Consider the following 22,644-nt stretch of genomic DNA (forward strand, 5'->3'; position numbering starts at 1 on the left):
CGACACCCGGGGACATGTATTGAAAAATTTGGTAGTGTACATGATGTGGGGATGTCAATGAAAATTCACAGGTTGCAATGCAGTAATTTACATGGTCAGTTGTTCTTCAAAGTGTTCAATCATGGAATCTACTACCTTGAGCATTTCAATGCTCATCTGTTCAACTCTTTGCAACCTCTGCAGGTCTGCATCAGCTTTTTCAGTTTGTCGGATGTTTCTGCCCAAGCAGTTCGGAATGGACGCTCAGGCCTCGATTAGTTGTTGGATGGAAGGTTCAGGAAGACCTCCAGTACGGCAGTTTGTAATCATGGAGTCGATCTTGGACGGATTGGTCTTCCAGAAAGATTAGCTCAAAGATAACCTGCTCTGCTTTCAGATACTCACATTCTGGGTGTTGGTATTTTCCGAAAGGATGGAGCTCCCGGACCATCAACCGTACATCCTCGATATTGAGCTCTGGCTGGTCTGCAGGGAGTTTCGGTAGATGATTTGTCGGCTTGGGAGATAAGATCAGTCTCCATAATGGTCCAGAATGAATGGACCCACATGAAATAGACACCTCTGAGGTAGCCGGAGCAAAAGTGGGAGGATCAGCAGAGTCCAGCAACTCATCAACATCAATGACATCATCCTCAGGCCCGAGGTACAAGTCTGGATCAATGAGACAGCTGGCATCATCAGCTTGACCCGGATGTGATTGATCTTCAAGGGTGAAGTTAGCATGCATGGTGATCCCAGGTCATCAGTAATGTATAGTCATACCGGGTATTGCAGCCGACGCATCCGGGGGTCCGGATGACATAGAATCATATTCTATGTCATCATCCGGCCCGAGGTATAAGTCATCTAAGTCATCTAAGGGATACCCGGTGAATAGATAAGGCATGATAAGAATACAACATACCTAGTGATGCCCGGCCCATAGATGAGTCATCCACATCCATAGAATTATAGTCGGTCACCGGTGGGTCATTAAATCTAACGGCTGGATGGGCACTCATGTGTGGAGAATTGGTGGACTGATTGACTGATGATCTAAAAAACTTCGAAGTTCAACACAAAGCCGGCAATTGCCGAAAGTTGAACAACGACCAAACAAACACAAACAATAAACGATTTTGTGGATCGCCCATCAAATGTCTTGTTTGTTTGAAACTTCATCTTTCTGATAACTGATTTCAATCTGATTTCAAGATCTTTAAATCTCTCAACCCACTCATCATGTCCACTCCAGTTGACAACTCTTTGACCCATCTCAAGGCATCCGCTGCCCAGATCATGGCCATCATCAGTGCCGCCCGGCAGATTCCCCCGGGTCCCAGCCACTCGGCTTTGGGAAAACAGGTTGCTACACTTGTGGTATGTATTTTGTTTGGGTGCTTTTTCTTCTCTAACATCTTGGTAGTCTGATGTAGCCAAGGAGTATGGGTCCGGGGATGGTCCTATTCCCGGCCTCATCATTTCGTGCTCCAAAGAGCTCCAGCACATCCGCAACATGGTTCCCAAGGTCTGGCCAGACTGGCACTCCATCGGGTATGACGATCCTCGCATTCTGAGGCACGCCTGGTACCCCAAGGTCCTCGCCTGGAACGCCTTAGGCGACCAGACCTTCGATCTCCCAACTGCTGCCCCCCCATCCACAGGTCCGATTCCTGTCAACCTTCCCTCCCCAGCCATCCCTGCCGGCAATGTCGCCGGCCCTTCCACCAACCCCACCACCGAGTCCCGGGACAAGGGGAAAGGTAAGGCCGTCTTCGCTGACCCAGACCCCGAGGCAGAAGGGAGTAAGAAGAGGAAGTCCCCCTTGATTTCTGGACCCTCCTCCCAACCCCCGAAATCTGCGATGAAGAGTCACAAGCGTCAGAGGTCTGCTCGCGTTGTGAAGTCCAAGGCCATCGTGGAGTCGGAAGATGATGAAGACTCGGTTATGCAGGTATGTCGTCTTGTTCATTTTTTCATTGTCTCTCATTTTCGTGTAGCCACCTTTGGGTGGAGTGCCGGAGGTCGTCCTTCCCCGGCTCTCCACAATTGTCGCAAGGACGCCTGATTCACCTCGCTCGCCCCGGGTACCCAAGAAGAAGCCCTTTGGCCCTGCCACAGTAAGTGTCATTTATGCGTCCGGGACTCGGGTGTGTGCTTACATTATACCAGGTGATTGCCGGCAGTCACACAGCAGTTGTGGAGCCCTCCCAGCCCACTCCCGAACCTCCGGTGCAGGCACCCCCAGTCATCCCTGCAGTTGACATTCTCATTCCCGGACCGGTGAGTACTTTGAAATATCTCATGTGTCCATACACAAATACAACCAACAGAACAACCCATGCTATGCTTGCCACAAGCACAACTGGCCTTGCGCAACTCGGCCGGACAAGAGGACCGGGGCTCCATGTATGTCGTGCGTCTACTGCACAACAAAGAAGATCAAGTGCACCCCCGCGACTATGGGATCCCCAGCCTCCTCGCGATCGTTCTTCCTCTACTACCCGGAAGACGAGGTCCAGAACACCATCCAGGGCTTCCTCCAAGACTCCCTCCAAGGCTCCCCCCGCATCCAAACTCCCGCCCCCTCCAAAGCTTCCCCTGCCTCCCAGTCCAGGGCCCGAACTCGCAGTCAGTCTCGTGGCCGGGCCGGAACTTCTGGTGTCACTGCTGTGACCACTCCCAAGACCCAGACGCGTGGTCGCAGCAAGACTATCACTGCCGTCAAGGCACCTGCACCTGCACCTGCACCTGCACCTGCACCTGCACCTGCACCTGCACCTGCACCTGCACCTGCACCTGCATCTGCACCAGCTCGTAAGTCACCCGAGTTTTTCATCACCGTCTGACCTTCATTTTCCCTTGTAGCCCTTCCGTCTTCCAGGTCGGCAGTCCCTGCTGCAGCACTTGGGGTGCCCATGCCAGATCTCCATGCCATGTCCATTGCGATTCGAGATGGCGCAGCTCGAATTGCTCTTCTGGAGGCTCGTGTGGCAGAGCAGGATGGTAAGATTGACACCCTGCAACGCCTTCATGAAGGCCTTAGGCGCGAAATCATCGACCGGCACCCCTCATTCCCACTTCCCGACACTCCTGCCCCTGCAACATCCTTGTTGCTTGATCAATCCGGCCCCCGCACCATGTCACCCCCAGAATCCGCACTCCCTCCTCTGGTTGATCTCAGTATGGAAACAATGGCTCCCACACCCGCAGCCCTGACATTCCCGGATGCCTCTGCCATCGAGGGTCTCCTGTTCGACTACAACCAAGTTGTTCATCCAGAGGATCCAGATGCATCCGGCGAAATTGTGGACCCAGGTGATCCAAGCAACCTTGTCCCAGAATATGACTCTTCCAGCAACATGGATGTTGAGGTGGAGGTGAAGGTTGAAGAGTCTTCTGTGGAGGTTGACATGGCTACATAATTGCATAGTGATAGATGTATATACAAGTTTTCAACGAATGTAACCTCTGCCAGTCCATTGATTGAGTCACTGAGTTCCGAGTCCCGAGACCTGGAATTCGGCACTCGGGACTTGAGACGACAGATTTGAAACTTGAAACTTGAAACTCGAAAGCACTCGAATCTCGGGTCTCGGTACTCGGTATTCGGTACTCGACACGATGCTCAAAACTCGTAAAACTGTTTCGAATCACCGAGTACTGACTACCAAGTACCGAGTACCGAATCTCGGGTCTCGGTACTCAGTATTCGGTACTCGACACGATGCTCAAAACTCGTAAAACTGTTTCGAATCACCGAGTGCTGACTACCGAGTGCCGAGACCCGAGATTCGGTACTCGGGACTCGGTACTCGACACGATGCTTGAAACTCATAAAACTGTTTCGAATCACTGAGTACTGACTACCGAGTACCGAGTACCGAATCTCGGGTCTCGGTACTCGGTATTCGGTACTCGACACGATGCTTGAAACTCGTAAAACTGTTTCGAATCACCGAGTACTGACTACCAAGTACCGAGTACCAAATCTCGGGTCTCGGCACTCGGTAGTCAGTACTCGGTGATTCGAAACAGTTTTACGAGTTTTGAGCATCGTGTCGAGTACTGAATACCGAGTACCGAGACCCGAGATTTGGTACTCGGTACTTGGTAGTCAGTACTTGGTGATTCGAAACAGTTTTACGAGTTTTGAGCATCGTGTCGAGTACCGAATACCGAGTACTGAGACCCGAGATTCGGTACTCGGTACTCGGTAGTCAGTACTCGGTGATTCGAAACAGTTTTACGAGTTTCAAGCATCGTGTCGAGTACCGAATACCGAGTACCAAGACCTGAGATTCAGTACTCGGTACTTGGTATTCGGTAGTCAGTACTTTCGAGTTTCGAATTTTGAGTTTTGTTTCCAATCTTTTGTCTCGCATGCCAAGTGCCGAATTCCGGGTGTCGGGTGTCAGTACTCGGTTCTCAGTACTCGGTACTCGGTGATTCGAGTCTCGAGACTTGTGACTCGTGATTTACAAATCGACATTTGAAACTTGTGATTTCTGAGAACAATGTGTATTATCTTATGTATTTCTGTACTCATTTCACCGACTACTGAGTGCCGAATCTCGGGTCTCGGGTCTCGGTATTTCAAGACAACAAAAATGTATATCATCTTAAATTTGAATTTTCTTAACTCGAGACTCGAAACTCGTAAAAATGTACAATACCTAGGCCTATCTGTCTATATGATATGTATCTGGGCCCACCCGTCTATCTAATACATAATTCACCTCACCCTTGGCCCACCCGTCTATCTAATATTACCCGACGTCGGCCCACCCATCTATGTAGAATTCCCCACGTCGGCCCACCCGTCTATGTAATAAATAATTCCGCTCACCCTTGGCCCACCCGTCTATCTGATATTACCCCACGTCGGCCCACCCGTCTATCTAATAAATAACTCACCTCACCCTCAGCCCACCCGTCTATCTAATATTACCCCACATCGGCCAACCCGTCTATGTAATAAATAATTCCCCTCACCCTCGGCCCACCTGTCTATCTGATATTACCCCACGTCAGCCCACCCATCTATCTAATAAATATTTCACCACTCCCTCGGCCCATCCGTCTACAAAATAATACTAATACGTCGGCCCACACGTCTATATAATACTATTTGCTATACATCTCTCCTCAGGTCTATAATATATGTCAATCCTACTCTACATATTACCCACATGGGCCCACCCATCTCCATAATAATATTTCTCCCGACCCATCCGCTATCGTCGATGATATATATAACATCAGCATAGATGGGCCCACCCGTCTCCATCGGAAATAATATGCCTCCCGGCCCACCCGTCAACATCGGGAATATACATACATAACATCGGCCCATAATCTGCTGGCCCGTATTACACGGGATATTATGTAGGTCGGGTGACCCGTATAATACGGGATTTGTCACTGAAGGGGCTCTATAGTAGGTAAGTAAGGAACGAGGAGGGAAAATTTCTGACATATGTATATTGCAGGGCGTAGGCCAACGTCATTCGGGCGCAGCCTATTGGCCACTTTGGCTCATGCGCTCGGACCTGTTTCTCCCGCTCGTACCTAGCCGGATCCTTCGGCTCCCTCACTCTCTCCCTCATCGGATCGCTCGGACTTCAACACTGTCTACATCTCTAGACTCGCAAATGCCCTGATGCTGAGGAACAACTCCCTTGGTCCGCCGTTCCTGCCAGCCGTTTTTAGACGCGCAGTCCATTCGAAGACGAGTTGACTGCTCTCTCTGTAGTATTGCAAGGTGTGAGTTGTTTAATTGTGAGGTTTGTGTACTGAAGCGTGTACTCAACTGCCAGTGTCTTGAAGGACAGACTGTACACAAAGCTATGAAAGTGTGTTAGTGATGCCATTGGATTGGGACCCACATCATTATCACACGCTGCTATGATTGGCCCGGGCAAGCTTCCCAAAGTTCCCATCACTTCGTAGCAGTCAGGACTCAGCAACTGGTCGGTCAATACCACAAATATTCTCTTAGATCTAGATTCTGATAATCTCATAGATGTCAGCGCCAAGGACCCACATGTTATCATGCATTGCTGATTAATGATTAGTCGGAAGCAAGTGCCTCATCACTTCTCCGGGCGACGATCAGCGCTCAGCAACCACCAGCGCCAGCGCCACTTATAATAGGGGCTAACAGATGGATGGTTCCAGCCAGCGTCACTCACACTATAAGTACTCCAGTACAGTAGGGCATGAAAAGAAGTAACTCGATTGTCTACCATCAGCTCTCATCTAAACACACATCGATTCAAACACCAGTGAGAGGTTCATTCTTGGGCCAATTTCATGATGTCTGACTCGAGTCTTGTGCACACTGTTGTTCTCTAGTCATGCACATTAGCACAGATGACGAAGTTCAATCATGCTCTTGCCCAACTGGCATGTTGCAAAACGCTTCTCAGATTCCGGTGGACCATTGTGTGTACAAGACGGGAATCCGTATGGACGGCAGCATATGTGCCACATTCATGATTACCAGAAAGACCAGTAAGCATATTTGTTACTAGTTGCCGAGCATACACTGAATTTCTATTGTCTTACATGATGACTAGTCATGTCCAATTTGAACACTGAAATGAAAGCTTGAAAGATGCTGGTCCGGAGTTCTTGGTTGATGTAATTTCCATTGGTTGGCTCAAACATGTTGATTCAATATTTGATATCAGTCAGACTTTGAGGAAATAACGGAATTGAATATTGTTGAGGTTGGACATTGAATAAGTTTAGTGATGTTCCGGCCCGGCTTCAAGCCCCGGGCCAGCCCAAGCGGCCAGGCCTAAATAAGCCGAGCCAAGCCCAGGCCCAGGTCACGGCCGCAGTGCACAAGGCTTGGGCCTGGGCTTCAATTTTGCAAAGCCGAAGCCGGCGGCTTGCTAAGGATGTCAGAGTCAGGCTGACAACGAGGGCGTGGACAACGATGTCAACTATCCTTTGTAGTGATTACAAACCGTTTAACGCCGGAAAGTACCGTTTTGACGCTTATCTCTACCACCAACCACCATCAGCGCACTGCCAAAGTCAGTCAGCACAGACCTCACTTCCATTTCAGCGCCTCGCCATTGCCAACCCTCAGCTCCTCGTCACTGTCACCTCATTATCAGTTCGCCGCTCCCGAATCTGTCAAAACCGCTATGCAACTCTCGTCATTCTGTCAATACCATACCCGTTTATATTGCCACTCACTCAATCCTTTTGTACTCTCTTTCCTTTCTGTCTATCCTACACTGTCTGACTCTCCTTATCGCATAACATTCATTAAACGCCAATCTAGTTCTACAGCATATCAGCATCACACTATCGGTCTGTACGCCCCTTCGAACTCGCAGCAAGAGCGACGCAGGTTCTTATAACACTACTGCGCGTGCTTGCCCACATCTACACTTATCTTGATGTGTCTCAGGCCGCGCTTGTATGTATCCGGCGTCTTCAAGTTGCGCAATAGGTTCTATTTTTCGATTGATAATATTCATAACTAACTGATCATATGCTCCTTACTTCTCTGCTAATGTTTGTGCATGCCTGCACTTGTCTGCACTGCACCTCTGCGCTTGTTTGCGTGTTTTTACCTGTTTCTGCAAGCTCACCTTTTGTCACACAGGACATGCAACTCGGGAGTGGCAAAGATTATATATATGTATGTACCATGTATATACTTACTTGTGTCTGCGTGCTCACTTGTTCTGCCATCGCAAAAATTCAGCGCGTGGGCCGCGGCTTTTGTCTGGCTCGGGCTCACGGCTCAGGCTTGAATTCTGGCGAGCCTAAGCCCCTCCAAGCCGAGCCTAAGCCGGGGCTTTGAGCCCAAGCCGGGCCGGAACATCACTAGTTTCAACACCCGAGTCATCGCCTATAATGACATCCACTGGTATAGGCGATGACTCGGGTGTTGAAACAGTCACCTCAAACATCGATTCACCATCGCACTCAGCTACCACCGGTGAGCCACGGAAACCTGTAAGTGCTTGATTTTGGAGGTCTTTGCGTCTGAATATAATAAATATCTACTTCAACATTCGGACGTGGCTATAGGCGAGGACTTGGGCCTTGAGATCGTCAGTAACAGTGTTAGCTGTTGTCAGCTGCAACTCGTGTGCGAAGTGTTGGACTGAACGATATAGTCCAACACTTCGCACACAAGTCTTCCATCGCTTATTTCCCGCCTCCCGACTGAAATTCTTTCGGAAATCTTCCTGTACTGTCTGCCCGAAGACGAGCATCTGGTGTACGCATCAAGACAGGCACCTATGCTATTGACCAAAATATGTCGCCGATGGAGGGAGATTGCTGTGGGATTTCCCAGGTTATGGTGCAGGCTGCAGGTGGAATTCTGGTACGAAGACTGGAAGACAAGAGCCTCCAGCCACGAAGACTGGCAGACGAGAGCTTTTGGATACGACTCCTGGCTCAAGCGATCGAGAGGATGTCCCCTCTCGTTAAGACTCGAGTGTGGTAATGACTGGAGTGAGCTACAAATCCTGCTCCAGCCATACGTTCAGCAAGTCTCGTCTCTCTCACTTGGCTTTATATCCCGCGACGGCCCCTTCAGGATAGAAGACTTCCAGGCACTCAAGGACCTGACTATCCGCAAATACATGTTTGATGATTACGCACGAGCTATCAACCCCCTCTCTCTCAAATTACCGGTTAATCTGCGCACGATTAACATGAGGAACGTGTGGTTCAACCGCCGGCAATTAGATTCCTTCGCTGATTCCGGATGGGACCGTCTCACACATCTCGAGATCAGCGTAGATGGACGACACTCGGACACCCGCATACTCAGTCTATGTCCTAATCTCTCTTCACTGAAGATGACTGGATTATTTAACCTGAACCAGACTGCAGAACCAGTCACGCACACCAACCTTCAATCCTGGCACATATCTTGGACCGTAATTCGGAACTTGACCGGAGATCCTGGCCTATTCCAGGTTATGACACTCCCCAAGTTTCGCACGCTTGGAGTTAGCCAGGGCCGTGGCCGCATGAATCCTTCATGGAATTCTTGACGCGGTCAAAATGTTGCTTGGAGAGGCTGGTTTTCGACACAGAAGGGAAGCACCCTCTGATACTCAAGTAACTATCAACCAATATCATCATTTCATGGAATAGGTAGCCAACATCTATTTAAGCAAAAAAAAAGTCGCTTATTGTCCATCTACATCAAAACTGCATCGGGATCTTCAATGATTTCGAAAGAAGGGAAAAGGGTAGCATATTCTGCATGTTCCTCTTCTGTTGTCCACACCTCACTAAACATGTGTCCTTTCGATGTCGAACTTTAAAGACATTCAATTTTTGTCATAGTCTGCGCGTTGATCAGAATCATCAGATACATAATGCAAATCACACTCACCGTATCCTTCATATCCAACACTAGCACTGTCGTCTCATTCAAGGCCAGCATCTCTTCAGCGTCCTCCTTCATGGCACATAATCATCTAGCACGACGAACTTGACAGTGTTACTGATCCTGTAGGTTGCTGCATCGAAAGCATATATCCTGTCCATCTCGTAAATTACATACCTGCATTCCTGTTGTAAGACACCCACTCTTCGTCCCCCGCAATACCCCGCTTTTACACTCCTTGTCAGAACACAGTAACAAATGTCTACGATTACATCCGTTTCGACAGCCAACGCGCCCTCAGCCATTGGGCCCTATCATATTCCCAAGCCATCAAAGCTGGCGAATTCGTGTTTGTTTCGGGTTGTGTCCACCTCGTACCTTCCACAATGCAGGTGGTATCGAGGAGCAGACCAAGCAAGCCCTCACACATTTCAAAGCTGTTCTTGAAGCCAGCTCTAGTTCAGTTGTCAAAGTTGTCAAGACTACGGTGTATCACTTTTTCATTGTGTTCCATCTCCCCTCCCAATTTGAGTGAGTGATTCACTGATATCGCGGCGTCTTCCGCATCATGAAGCTCTGTAAGATAATCACGAAGTATTCTTTCCTCTATAAGACCATCGATGACAATGTAATCCCCGTAGTTGATTCTTGTTATTCTGAACTATATGACTGCATGTGCTCACTGTTAGCTGAAAACTTGAAGCACTGGACTTGCAACGAGCATGTCCGAGAATTGGGGATGAAGACAACGTAGTCTAGGATGATGCATGAATTGGATGAATAACTGACGCATATCTTGAGCAGTACCGCGCTGAAATTCTCAATCATATCAATTTATAAGTAAATGTACTAATCTCGCTTCTCGCTACAGCAGATATACCTTCCTGACCTTCGTTGCGCAAACGCCGAACCACATCGCAGCATTCTAGTCATATCCCACCTTTCAGATTTTCCTGAATGATTGGCGCAATCTAAAAGAAAAGAATGCAGACACGGTCATGAATAGAACTGCAGAAAATAATGCAAATACTCACATCTATGAACGCTTTCCCTTCATGAATTCGCCAATCTGTTCCAGGCCATAAATATCATTTTCTGGAAGAGCGATGGTCGGCAATCGGCTCCATTGTCCATCCAGGTGTTCCCCGCTTTGCTAGACAACCCTATCGCCTCCCCAATCGGTATGCAAGAGTCGAAATCGATTATCACAGGATCTCCCGCGTCATCGAGCGCGATATTAGCGGGGTTGATGTCATTGTGCACAAGACCGAGCGTCTCATGCAGAAAAGTGAGCCCTTTCGAAACACCGTCAAGAATCGCGGCATGGTTCGGGTGGGATCACTTTCCCAAACTGCATACATAAGTGTGCGTCCATATCGTTTCAAACATATGGCAGTGATGTGATCAACATCACGGACGCATCCATAGTAGACGCAGATATTAGGGTGAGGGTGCTGCTTAAGGATTTCGTAGACTTTGGCCTCCTTGACCAGATAGTCTCCAGGTGTCCACACACCTGGCTTTTCTGGCTCGTCTGAGTCGTAGTCATCAGGCAGGAGTATGCACGGGCGCTTTAGAAAAGAGCCTGTGGGAGGTACAGGAGGTGATTCGGTTAAAGATGGATGCCAACGGCCCTTGAAAATATGCATGGGAATGGGGATGGACTTGAAGGTAGAAAGACTGTCGAGGTTGAATGGTTCGGTCGTTGCCCAATGCTCGGATTGATAATAATTATCATTTTCCTTCCATACAATGACAATATGGTCCAGCTTTTCAGTTGTAGAGTTCCATACTTCATAACTTTTGACGAGTTCTCGCATCATTGGGAATGACAAACTGCGAATATCTTCCAACTTTATATGCACTGGAACTAAATGCCTGCAGTGAGGATGCTATATTATCGCTAGTGCAAATGATTTTTCGCTCACCAACAAGGGTTATGCTGTGACTGTGCTGTGACTCTCCTGTAGACAGACCAAATGAAATGAAGATAGTTGTTCGCCTCTGCTGTGACTCGGTGGTGGTGGGGCAAAACAAATACTTCGAACGTTAGGTTCTATGAATATTTCCTGGCTAACAGCACGCAACTGGGGCTCACAGCCTGGGGGTTATAAATCATGGCCTATCACAGCCGCAATAGATGTCCACTGCAAACGCCCACATTGAATCTTCATTTGCGTTATCGTACATCGTTGATTGGCAGGAAGTAAGCGCCTCATAAGTATCACTTCCTTGGGCGGCGGTCAGCAACTGCCAGATCGGTCATCACCCAGTTGTCATCAGCTGTCAGCGCTGAGGAGTCGGGACCCACATCATGTTTTAAAATCCCCATTGGGGTAAAATACCCTATGTCGGACAGTGCTATCAAATAAACACACAGTGGATGAATAGAAGTGCCACAGAAAAGCACGCCACCGGGGCTCACAGGGGGTTATAAAGCACGGCCCGCTACGGGATCCGCACTGAAAGCGTTGTTATCATTCGAGAGGCTCCAATAACTTTCGGAATGGATACCTTTGTTTTGAACATGTAACGACGGTGAGCGCCTTCGGATGAGAGGGATTGCATCTCGATAAGCTAACGCTGAAGTAGTAGTGTCCTATCCAAACGAAGCTGATTGATTTCTCAGATTTGACCGCGCAGGCAAAGGAGTGGCTCAACTTGTATCATGCGGAGACGCTGGAGAAGGTAGGACCTTTGCCCCGTAACGACCTGCGTGCTCTTCAGCTAGATATAGAGTGTTTTCCTGTGTAGAAGATGGGTCCTATCAGATGCGGTTGTTTAATCTGAGAGCATCCCCAATTTTGTACATCTGCGGTTTCATGAACGCCAAGTCCAGTCGGGACTTATCACTCGTTGGAACATCATGAGATGGGACGGACGAGTGGAAACCATTTATCTTGTTGATGCATAAGTGAAATAATTATAGAACCCTTGGGATTCCGAAGGTGTTACATCTTCCCTATTTTTTCCAGTAATCAAAGGTCTAAGGCATTGGCCATAGTCTACCATGGCTGACTTCGAGCCTATTACTTTATGCAGGAGGACGATTCCAGTAATACCCCTAAAAATTCGTTAGCTGGCGACCATAAAAAAGGCGAAACAACGTACAGTAATCCCGCCACGCCAACAGCTGGTTGAGTTGTGCGGCATCAACTCGCACGTATCCACCCGCTGATTCTAATTCCTGCAACATTTGATGTGCTACCCATTCACCGGAGTCTCCAGCCCATATATAGCTTGGCTTGAAGTGCGGTATGAATGGCGGCTTTGTATACAAGGGGTTATGGGTGATGATAATCGGCTGACGTTGGATACTAGCACCATCTGCAGGCACGGGAACGCCAGTATTGGCGAATAGTACGGGGTGCCACCAATCCACGACCATCTATAATTGGTCAAGAAGAGGTTAAGCCGTAAATACTCATCAATGTTATCTCCGAAGCAAGCGGTGCACCTGGTAGCGTCTTTGCCAACCTGCATTCATATACACTGCTCCGCACAATGGAGCTACTATGGGTATAGTGGTGCGCTGATCGACGTAGATCACAGCGCATGGACGTTTCTTCTGTGCCGGATTCCCCGTCCAGGAACCTGAGGAATCGCCAAGTAGATGCGAATGGGTTTGTACATCACAATATCTCCGGGCACGACCGGCTGTGCCATCTCGCCTGGAGGTGGTACCTAAATATTGGTCGAAAGAAAGTGATATACAGTGGACGGAAGTCAGCTTCAAGTCTTATATCTGAAAAAAAATGGGAGGCAACAATGAAGTTTGAAAGCTGTAGTTCTTATCATTCAATCAAAAGCTGAGTGGGTGCCATGCAGGGGCGTGAGCATCGACATCCAACAAACAAACGAGCGCCCAGTGGGATAGAAGTGCCACAAAAAACGGAGAGTACATACGGAGCTGTAGAAAAACTCGACATCCTGCCATCAAGTAATGTGGCGCTAGGCCTTGAGGTTCAAGATGGCGATCAATTAATCATTGATCACCACCTTTGGAAAAAAAACACCAGCTGAGCGCTGATCCGGGATATCACAATTTGCAAAAGACCTTGATCACTGCAAAAGCTGTTAAGTATCTTATCCGGCTCTCCAGGATGTACCCACCTCTGCGCGTGGGATGAACTGTAACTACATCAGCACCCGTCGCCCTCTTCCACTAGACCGTTAGCGTCCGCCTCGCCTGTATCGTTTGCAAGACAGAACGAGAGACCGCTGAATGGGTGGTGGTCCGTGATCCGTAGAAGCGGCAGGAGGCTTGCTAAAGTGGACAATTTGAAAGTCGGAGGATTTAGATGAGACTGCTAATGAGCGCAATGCGAAACATCCCTATGTCCCCCTCTTGCAGGAGGAAACTCGATTTAGTAGTAGAAAATTCACACAATTTGGCGAGTCATGAGTCGCGACTAGGTGATCAGTCATATTTACAGTCCACATATTAGCACCCGGCGCGCTTGAAAGCCACTCTGACCGGTAGTCGGATCAACCTGCCTCATAGGACAATATCAGGATACTGGTCACCAGCCTATTTGAAAAGTGTTCCCACCACTTGGGGACCTTCGCCGGGGGACACATCGACTAGTTGTCTCCGCCTTCATCATTTCTGCCCCCCCCCCCTATCCCCTAGTGCAGCACTACTTCAAGGGTGCAAGGCTCGGCCTTATCCTTTTCGTCTGCTCTTGTTGTTTGATATCTGATTCTATCGGCCCTATATCATGCTTATCTGGTTCGCAGTCAGTTTCTTTCGGATACCCCATCCAAGCACCCCTTGGTTTGTTTTGAACTCACGGTAAGCGCGTTCTTTATCTTGGGAAGGGTGACTACTCATATCCCAAGTTGATCTCCAGGGCTTTTGATTTCCCTGCCAGTCAGCGCGTTCAACTCCGCAGGATCTCTTGTTCAGCATCCACTCTGGGATCGCGCCACATAATTGGTCGCGTTTTCAGGGTGAGTAGATTCATTAAATCTATGACTCGTCAGAAGCTGCGTAGATCAGCGGTGTGATATACATGGGCTGAGCACGGAAGAGATCATAGAAGTTATTGATGTGGCAACCGATCAGAATGCCTATATGCGTGACATGTTGTGTGTGCACAAGTACACGTCTGGTATGCAATCCCAAACTTGATGCGGGGTAATCCTGAGGCTTTTACAGAGACCTAGGAAGCACAATCATTTTTCACTTCCAGCCCGAATTACGGAAAAAACGAATCAACGTGATACGTACATTCGTGATCCAGATTTCACTGATCAGAAAATGATCAGAAAGTATGTCCCAAGTACGCTGGAGAAAAATTAGAGGCGATGATCAATGACTCGGACACGAGTCATAGAAGACTGCGACTGCCAAATAAAACCTATTAGCAACGAGTGCGTGGTGCCGTATGGATTGCTGGCACTAGCCTAGTATCCGATGGCAATGTTCAAGTTGTGTGCCAAGACAGAGCAACGGGACAAGGAAAGGTGAAGCATGAGGATGAGGATGAAGAGGCGACCGTAACTCGGACTCGGAGGGTTCCAATACAGATTGTAATTCTGGTTACAAACTTACAAGCTGCAGCGGGCTGGCAACTTGCAAGATTTTCAAAGTCTAGCCTTACGTACTAATCGCATAATATTAACCCAGCTGACATAAGTACCTTGGTCCTCGGAAACGCCCATCACTGGCAGGCCTCAGTCTGACAGGAGCCATCAAGATCCCAAGGCTTAAAACATTTAAGCAACAAATGGGCGTCACCTACAGGCTACAGCTGTTCAGTTTTAACTCCGGAATGATTCTCTTGAGCTACTTGTGGGCAAGCCAGTGCCATTAAATAATGTTATAAACCTTGGCCAACAAATGGCTTCGTCTTCAAATTGCCTCACTCTTTCGTCATTGCAAAATTTCTCTTCCTCAGCGTTTCAGCTAATTGGACATCGTACTATGGGCTTGAAAAAGCTGCGTCCTTGAAAACTCTTCCTTTCCTAGCGTTGCGTGTCTCACGAAACCGACGGTTGGGATGCAGGATCTGGCCGTCAAGGACAATTTCTGTTTGCGATATCCTCCGGAAAGCCAACAGGAGTGAATGATGGGTGTTACTTTGCTCTGGGATCATCGTTGAGCATAGAAAGGAAGACGTTGCACGTTGAACCTTCCTTGCGCCCTAGTGGGCGCACTCTCTACGTTCATACTTTTCCGAGGCTTCTTGAGGATGCGCAATTCCAAATCTCGCCAGTGACCGTGCCTCACCTCCCGCATCGACTCGACGAAGCTAGTTTCCCTCGCCTTCTGTGGTTCAGTCTTGGAAATTTACGCGTAAATTCCTGAAGTGCGCAAATGATGCGCACTCGTCCGGTGGGAAGCGAGCCCGTGGAGGATGGGTGGGATTCGTGGAGTGGCAAGTCGCCCTACGAGTATGCATGACCGAGGGGTTACGTTTTTGAATATTGGAACCTCGGGATTTCAACATGTCAACTGCTGTCGAAGCAACATTCATATATCAAGATTTACTACTGTATAACCAGTAAGTCGCCATCGATTAGTGATTGTGATTTCCTAAGTCCTCAAATGTTTACAGACTTGCTGCAGACTACTCATGGATGGGTATCACCGCTGCCGTGAAATGGGCTTTGAAGTCAAGGGATGTAGGTCAGGATGGTATGAAATATTGCTCACGATTTCTGATAAAAGGTTTGTTTTTGTAGCATTATCATGCGTATAGGGTCCGACGAGGCGGCGCGCTGCTGCCAGGTTATTCGTTTTGTCGAGAATTTTGCCGACCTTCGATGCAAGCCTCAAGGCACATGCTTGTAACTCTCTGTCGATGAAGATTCCTTTGACGGTGACCCCCAGTTGCTGACAACGCATCGGAAACGGAAGGAAGTGGACTGGGATGATGGGCCCGATGTCGACCATCGAGTTTATCCCGAACTACATGCCTCCCGTGCCCGCCCCATCCACTAGAGCAATCGCCTTTGATATATTTGGCACCATCTTGGCGAGTTTTTCACATTCCAGTCCCATGCGCGCAAGTTGCTCACATGTAATCAGGATCGTGATGGTGCCATCAACGAAGCTATGCGGCTGCTATCACCAACATATCCAGACAATCGCCATCTGTCTAAAGTGTATCTCGAATGCGAACTTATGAGACACAGAGATCATACTGACGCACCCTATAACGACATCGTGCGGCACCGCCTGCAGGATGTCTGCACTGTTCTGGAAGCGCCGCCCAGTGAAGCGGTTCTCCAGGAAGCTATACAGACTATCCTGCAACCTGGTTTTATATGCCGATGCAGAAGCAGCTGTGAAGACGCTCCTGATCCAGGGTATGTGCTGGTCTGTCTTCCGATCCCGGGCGTGAAATCATTTTTACTTCCACAACTTCCATCTGGTCTTACTTTGCATGATCAACCTGCACCTCTTTCGGATCTCTTGCCAAAACCACTCCATATTTTCGGACCTCTTGGAGCGCTGTCGTTTGAAATGTGGAACCATCGACAAGGACCCAGATTCTTGTAGTGACATCTAGTCGTTACCGAGTGATGGAACCAGCAATTATGGCGGGTTTTCCCAACCATTTTGGTTCAACGTCCTGGATGTCTAGAATCGGACGTGGAAACTCAGGCACAAGCGACCCAACCCTAGCGGTCGACGGACTACAAGGTTTACAATGCAGCTACAAAAATTTGTCTGCTCTTCATCATTCACCAGTAGAGCGCACTCCCAACTCACGTCAAAGAATTTCCGCGTTTGTGGCATGTATCAGGTGACAAAAATTGCTTGGAATGGGAAAGCTTTGGTATGTTTCACAATGTCTACTTTTCCCCATCAAACTAGCTTATATGCTTTGACATGACAGGAAATGTGGTCAAGTGCTTGTCACGTTCTCACCGGCTCGGAGGTTGCAATCAAAATGGAGGTCCCGTTCCGACTCACCGACCCGCGGACTGTCGTGTTGCCTTACGAAGCTCTAGTGTACAACCTGCCTGCGTGGACACCCAGGGATACCGTCAATGCAAATGGAGTGGTATTGATCGAGGATCCCATATCTTGATTCTCGATCAAGTAGGTGCGAATCTTCAAACAGCTTCGAAGACTCTGCAGGGGCGAAGCTCTCTCTGAAGACAGTAGTTATGCTCGCTATCGAAATGGTAAGCGTGCTGGACACCTGCCCGCGAGTTTGGGTTGATTTGTGTGTATTTTGCCAGTTGGATCGAATTGAATTTGTACATTCACGAGGGGTCATCCTGCGTGACATCAAGCCTGAAAATTTCGCGATGGGCGTTGGGGAGAACTCTCACGTCGTCTATCTATTCGACTTTGGTTTGGCGAAGCTTTGTTGACCCATCCACAGGAGCGCATATACCGTTCCGTGAAGGCCGCGTTGGACTTGGAACTCCACGATATGCAAGCTATAACGTGCATTTTGGACGAGGTTCGTAGAGACCATTTTAACTCCTGCTCAGGGCTAACGAACAAGGAGTAGAACAAGGGCGACGAGACGATCTTGAAGCGTTGGGCAACGTGCTACTATTTCTTTTGCATGGACGTCTGCCTTGGCAAGGCGTCTACTCACCAAGCCTCGAGGCCAAACTACTTCGAATGGGGGAAATGAAAGCTGGTTCAGCATTTCGCGACCTCCTTACGCGCTCACCTGTGGAGTTTACTACGTACTTCGATCACTGCCGTGGTTTAAAGTTTGAAAGATAAGCAAACTATCTTTGCTAAGACAACTGTTTAACCAGATATTGGTCACGGAAGGGTGGACGGAAAACAGCAGGTTTGATTGGGAGGATGGAAGTTCCCGCAAAGGTGTGCTGTCCCTGACGAGTATAAATTAGATATCCGATTTACAAAAGACGATGTGTCCACGCTACAGTACGTGGGCCCATACATTCATTATGCAATTTATTAAATGTGTCGGGGAGAACTCTCACATCGTCCATCTATTTGACTTACATTTGGTGAAGTTTTACGTCGACCCGTCCACCAGGAACACATACTATGATACTGTCCTGCGAATAGACCCCGCCCATATTCGAGCTAAAATGCACATTTTGGACGAGGTCGTATGAACCACCTAAATTAATTCCTGACACAAGGCTTGTGAGATGACCCTGAAGCATCGGACAATGCCCTCCTACACTCTCGCATGGCCTTCTGCCTTGGCAAGACATATATGCACCAAGTGTTGAGACCAAACTGCTTCGAATAGAGGAAATGAAAGCTGGCTCAAGCAGCATTTCGTGACCATCTCGTGCACTCCCGTAGAATTTACAATGTACTTCGATCACTGCCGTGGTTTGAAGTTCGAAGAGATGCCCAACTAGACATTGTTGAGGCAGCTGTTCAGCAAGATTATGAAGAGGGACTGAGGGTGGACGGGAGACGAGGTTTGACCTGAATTTAACGAGTCTGCATTTGATACAAAGTGTTAATAAAGGAAAGCTAATACACTAAAAATGCAAAAAGTTAACATGTCGAAGACGTGACGAGGAGAAGATCGAACCGACAAGGCTGAACTTAAAAGTGGGAGAGGGATGCATGCGGGGAAGTTGAGACCGTTATATGCTGCTCGCCGGTGACGGCTACGACATTAAGTTGAAGCGAAGATGTTGAACAGAGTCTGGGGTCTTTTCATTGTGAGTGACGTGCCAAATGTGTCCGGACTTTGTGTGCTCAGGGTTTGGAAGTCGTTCGAACGAGCCGAGCGGCGAGAAAGGTCCGAATGATAACAGGTTACCATGAACTCCGAGGAATACCTTGAAGCGAATATGTTGGGAGTGGCCTTACATAAATCAGTGTGAGCAAGCTCGGAACCATAACAGGTGCTACAGTTTGGACGTCGGTTCAGGACCAACTGTATCAGTTTAACTTTGAAGAAAATCCAAATGCAGACTAGCCTTTTACCACTGTAGTGATACACCTTAGCAGGTGTAGACGAGTCGGGCGTAGAGCTCCAGAGCAGAGGCAGGCCGGAGACGAGTAGAGCAAGAGTGCCAAGGGGCGGCAGTTCCCGAGAGGTCTTGGTTGTAGATCTAGTCGCATGTAGCAATGAGCATCATCCATCATAGAGTCAGCGTCCTTCTCTGTTCTAGAGCGCAGTGCTAGCGCGTCCACCACACAACTCGCTTGAATGAGATTCCAAGCCACTCGAGCCTCGAGGTCACGGTTGGGTTCCTGCTTCCTTTTTTCGCCTGGGCCCACTGGCAGTATTGTTGGCGGAAGACTGTACTAATAGATAGGCTAGAACACTAGCTTGGAATCTGACTCGGACATGAGGTGATAATAGTTTATCAACTAGACGCTGAATAAAGAAACAAACTGACACACAATTGACATTTAATTTGTATCTTAGATGTGCGATGTAAAGTCTAGACCTTCGAACACCGGTTTGGCGGTCAACATTGATTCATTAAAACAAATGGGTTCACATTGATTCATTAAAACAAAGCACGATTCCGATCAGTGTTATGGATACACCATGACATAGTGGAGCGGTGTATCCCCGACTGTGTGCCTGCGTGTCGCGAGCAAGGCAAGAAGTGGTGGGAGCACTACGCTACGACAAAGCCCGAAGGACACTGAATGCTCGCTGAACTACGGTGCTACTCGGCTGCCACTCGGCTCCTACCCCCGGGGTCCCCTACTCCAGCATATAAGGGAGAATCAAATTTCGGTTTTCAGTCTCACTGTCAGGCTTGCGGACTCAAAGGACCTACCTTCGGCGAGATGGCTACGCCCACAGTTTCAACCTTCGTTATCTCTGTGATCCTACAGCCCATCATCGTGGGGATCAGCAGTGCTATGCTCTCATCCCTCATATCCTACGAGATCGCTGGACAGCTTGACTGGAGGCCGGTAAGCCCTCTGTTTGTGGATTCCAGGTCGTACAGTCTTTTTGATTACATAGTGTAAAGATCATCATATGCATGACATGTGACATTCTTGTTATTGGTGTTGACCACCTGAAGGATCAAGAAGTTGTCATCAATGCTCTGGGTGCAGCTTCCATGAAGCGCTTTACCCCCATGTTCCACCTTGCCCGTATTTTTCTAGCGTTGACTGCGTCGCTGCTTGTGATTGCTTTAAGTCAAAGTCCATCAGAAACGACGTTCCTCACCGTAGTTTTACTACCCCCACCCCGCTTTTCTGTGGACGACACCGCTTGATCTTCAGTGGATCGGCAGGGTATTGAAGAGATTCGCGCGGTAAATTATGATCAAGAAGATTCACCCGGATCTAAGAACCCATTCATCATCAAACGAGTTCCTGGCATGAAGGCTATATTGGACGGTATCATTCGGGGGTATGTACTGTCGCATCCTGACGCTTTGTCGTTTTTGACTTGAAGATAGCTATGGGTTATTCTTAGTCGTCCACTCAGCACTACAGCTATCATGGCAATCAGCCAATAACGCGCCTCCGTGGACGATCTTCGAGACTATCATTTGGTCGACGGTCAATCGCACTTGTCATTGTGTAAGACAATTTTATTCTTGTGAATGAAGTCCCAACTCAAGGTCTTCCAAAGATTTTGGCCGATGTGCGTGACTATGACGAAGACAAGAAGGTTGGAGTGCCGACCATACCCGTCCTTCTAGAGTCTCCTCTTAAGACCCGAATAGTCTTGACCGTCGTTCAAGCAGCTGTTATGATGGCCTTCCTCCACAATCCATTCATTGTAGGGAATTGCTGCTTCACAATTGCTCTTGCTTGGATTCTAGGGAAAGATTCTCCGAAAGTTTACTTCCGTCTCAGTCTTCACTCACAGTCGATATTCATTATTATGTACGCTATTATGATCGTTTTACTATAGACTACTGTTGGTAGGCTTCACTCGCGGTCAATATTCATTGTTGTGTGCGCTGTTATGTATTGTAATGGCGCTCGGCCGCGCCAGTCCCCGACACAGATGCATTATCTCTACATACATTCTCTACTAGTACAGGTAAAAACAGAACAGGCATGACGTCATGTCTACTATCATTCAGCATCTTACAGGACCGCCAATCATAGTAAGCACACGGTGAGCATGTCAGCTGGCCGAGGAACGAGCCGAGCCGATATGTTCACCGCAACAAGAAGCAGCCTGAGGGTCCACTGATCAGATTTTGGACCTGTCGAAAAAGAGTGATGTGACCTGTTAGCATTCCGAAATAGACCGGCTCTCTATGTTTCAGAAACCATGTTACCATTCAACTGACGTTATTTAGTAAAGGTTGGACCCCGCAAACTGTATCGGAGAGAGGTACGCATCTTTTTTTATGTATTGTCGTCTTCATTGTCCTACTCGTCGAGCTCGCGGTCTTTGCAAACAGCATCCTCTGCCTTTTTTTCCAACCCTTGTGCCCATGAATGCCGCCACCTCTCTGCATCCTGCCAATTCCGCGCCCGCTCCTTCAACCTGCAGCCTAGCTATCATGCTATGCCGTCGCCGCCGGTTAATTTTTTCGCAACAGCGCATCACGACCGGGCGGCACGCCCGCGTCAAGATCTAGCGCTCTCCTTCGCGCTCGTCGTCGACATCTCCTCCCTCGTTGTCTCTCCCCACCAGTTATTACCCCTACCTGGCGGCAGGCGCCTTCGTATTTTTTCTTCAGTGATCTCCACTGCATCCTGGATTTTTTCCTCCTCACCTATCTTGCCATCCCACCTCGTGCATACTTCCCTACCAGTGTCTACATACATACTCTGTCGAATTTTTGTAGTCATAGTTTATATATTGCATCCTCATCTGTGCTCACTCAGTAAACCAAAGACAGAAGATTTTTCATAATTAAAATTTCATGATATGTAAAGAACAAAATACTGTCAAGGAGAGGCTACAAACCCAAGTCCTGTATGGGAGAGGGTGGACACGAGGATGGGGAAGCCAAATTGGTGCGTGGGGAAGCACTGGCAGGGGTTGCGAGCAGAATTCGGAGCAGTGGCGGTTTTCTGTTGGCGGTATCAGAGCTGGCAGCGCTGAGCGTGTGGAGTCGAAGTCGGGATATCGACATCGAGTATTGGACGGGTAGCTCGGCAATGGGCGTTTAAGGGAGTGGCACGAACATGGCAGGACAGCGCAGAGTAGGTATGCGCGAGAGCGGTGAACTCCGACTTAAGAATCACCAGGAAATATGCTTACCGAGCGTGGTTGAGGTCTTTGCCACTGATGTAATTGATGCGTTCAGGGACTTGTGTTTCCCACCCTATTGGGAGCCGATCTACTTCGGATTAATGATAACAGGGCACTACACTCACCATCACCAAAGTCGTAAGCGTTCGTAACACGCTTAAGCTAAGCGTTCAT

General features: G+C 48.5%; 5 protein-coding genes across 5 annotated transcripts; 3 read left to right on the plus strand and 2 right to left on the minus strand.

The window, feature by feature from the left end:
- Window positions 1-7,860: 7,860 nt before the first annotated feature.
- On the plus strand, window positions 7,861-9,056 carry DFJ58DRAFT_888842 (uncharacterized protein; the record flags this gene model as incomplete). The annotated part of the gene is made up of 3 exons (XM_041394706.1): window positions 7,861-7,945; window positions 8,038-8,060; window positions 8,127-9,056. The coding sequence occupies 3 exons, from the start codon at window positions 7,861-7,863 to the stop codon at window positions 9,015-9,017; spliced, it is 999 nt and encodes a 332-aa protein (XP_041242554.1). The 3' UTR covers window positions 9,018-9,056.
- Window positions 9,057-10,172: 1,116 nt separating this feature from the next.
- Window positions 10,173-11,422, minus strand: DFJ58DRAFT_794821 (uncharacterized protein). The gene is made up of 4 exons (XM_041390477.1): window positions 11,287-11,422; window positions 10,568-11,228; window positions 10,393-10,479; window positions 10,173-10,329 (listed from the first exon to the last, which is right to left on the minus strand). The coding sequence occupies exons 2-3, from the start codon at window positions 11,179-11,181 to the stop codon at window positions 10,395-10,397; spliced, it is 699 nt and encodes a 232-aa protein (XP_041242555.1). The 5' UTR covers window positions 11,182-11,228; window positions 11,287-11,422; the 3' UTR covers window positions 10,173-10,329; window positions 10,393-10,394.
- An 815-nt stretch (window positions 11,423-12,237) lies between these two features.
- On the minus strand, window positions 12,238-12,963 carry DFJ58DRAFT_450474 (uncharacterized protein). Its single transcript, XM_041380464.1, has 2 exons — window positions 12,470-12,963; window positions 12,238-12,422 (listed from the first exon to the last, which is right to left on the minus strand). Exons 1-2 carry the CDS (start codon window positions 12,744-12,746, stop codon window positions 12,388-12,390), a joined length of 312 nt encoding a protein of 103 aa, XP_041242556.1. The 5' UTR covers window positions 12,747-12,963; the 3' UTR covers window positions 12,238-12,387.
- Window positions 12,964-15,090: 2,127 nt separating this feature from the next.
- On the plus strand, window positions 15,091-18,298 carry DFJ58DRAFT_794829 (uncharacterized protein; the record flags this gene model as incomplete). The annotated part of the gene is given in 17 exon segments (XM_041390478.1): window positions 15,091-15,155; window positions 15,262-15,338; window positions 15,370-15,618; window positions 15,831-15,867; window positions 15,922-15,988; window positions 16,049-16,101; window positions 16,137-16,185; window positions 16,228-16,341; window positions 16,395-16,867; window positions 16,981-17,081; window positions 17,269-17,418; window positions 17,454-17,500; window positions 17,558-17,687; window positions 17,707-17,784; window positions 17,836-18,046; window positions 18,079-18,161; window positions 18,191-18,298. 17 exon segments carry the CDS (start codon window positions 15,091-15,093, stop codon window positions 18,262-18,264), a joined length of 2,058 nt encoding a protein of 685 aa, XP_041242557.1. The 3' UTR covers window positions 18,265-18,298.
- A 1,783-nt stretch (window positions 18,299-20,081) lies between these two features.
- On the plus strand, window positions 20,082-21,168 carry DFJ58DRAFT_662296 (uncharacterized protein; the record flags this gene model as incomplete). Its single annotated transcript, XM_041382290.1, has 5 exons — window positions 20,082-20,210; window positions 20,270-20,503; window positions 20,552-20,658; window positions 20,708-20,831; window positions 20,884-21,168. The coding sequence occupies 5 exons, from the start codon at window positions 20,082-20,084 to the stop codon at window positions 21,166-21,168; spliced, it is 879 nt and encodes a 292-aa protein (XP_041242558.1).
- Window positions 21,169-22,644: the final 1,476 nt, after the last annotated feature.

This window comes from Suillus subalutaceus, assembly GCF_016647625.1.
Source record: "Suillus subalutaceus strain FC151 chromosome Unknown DFJ58scaffold_73, whole genome shotgun sequence".
In the NCBI taxonomy this organism is placed as follows: Eukaryota; Fungi; Basidiomycota; class Agaricomycetes; order Boletales; family Suillaceae; genus Suillus; species Suillus subalutaceus.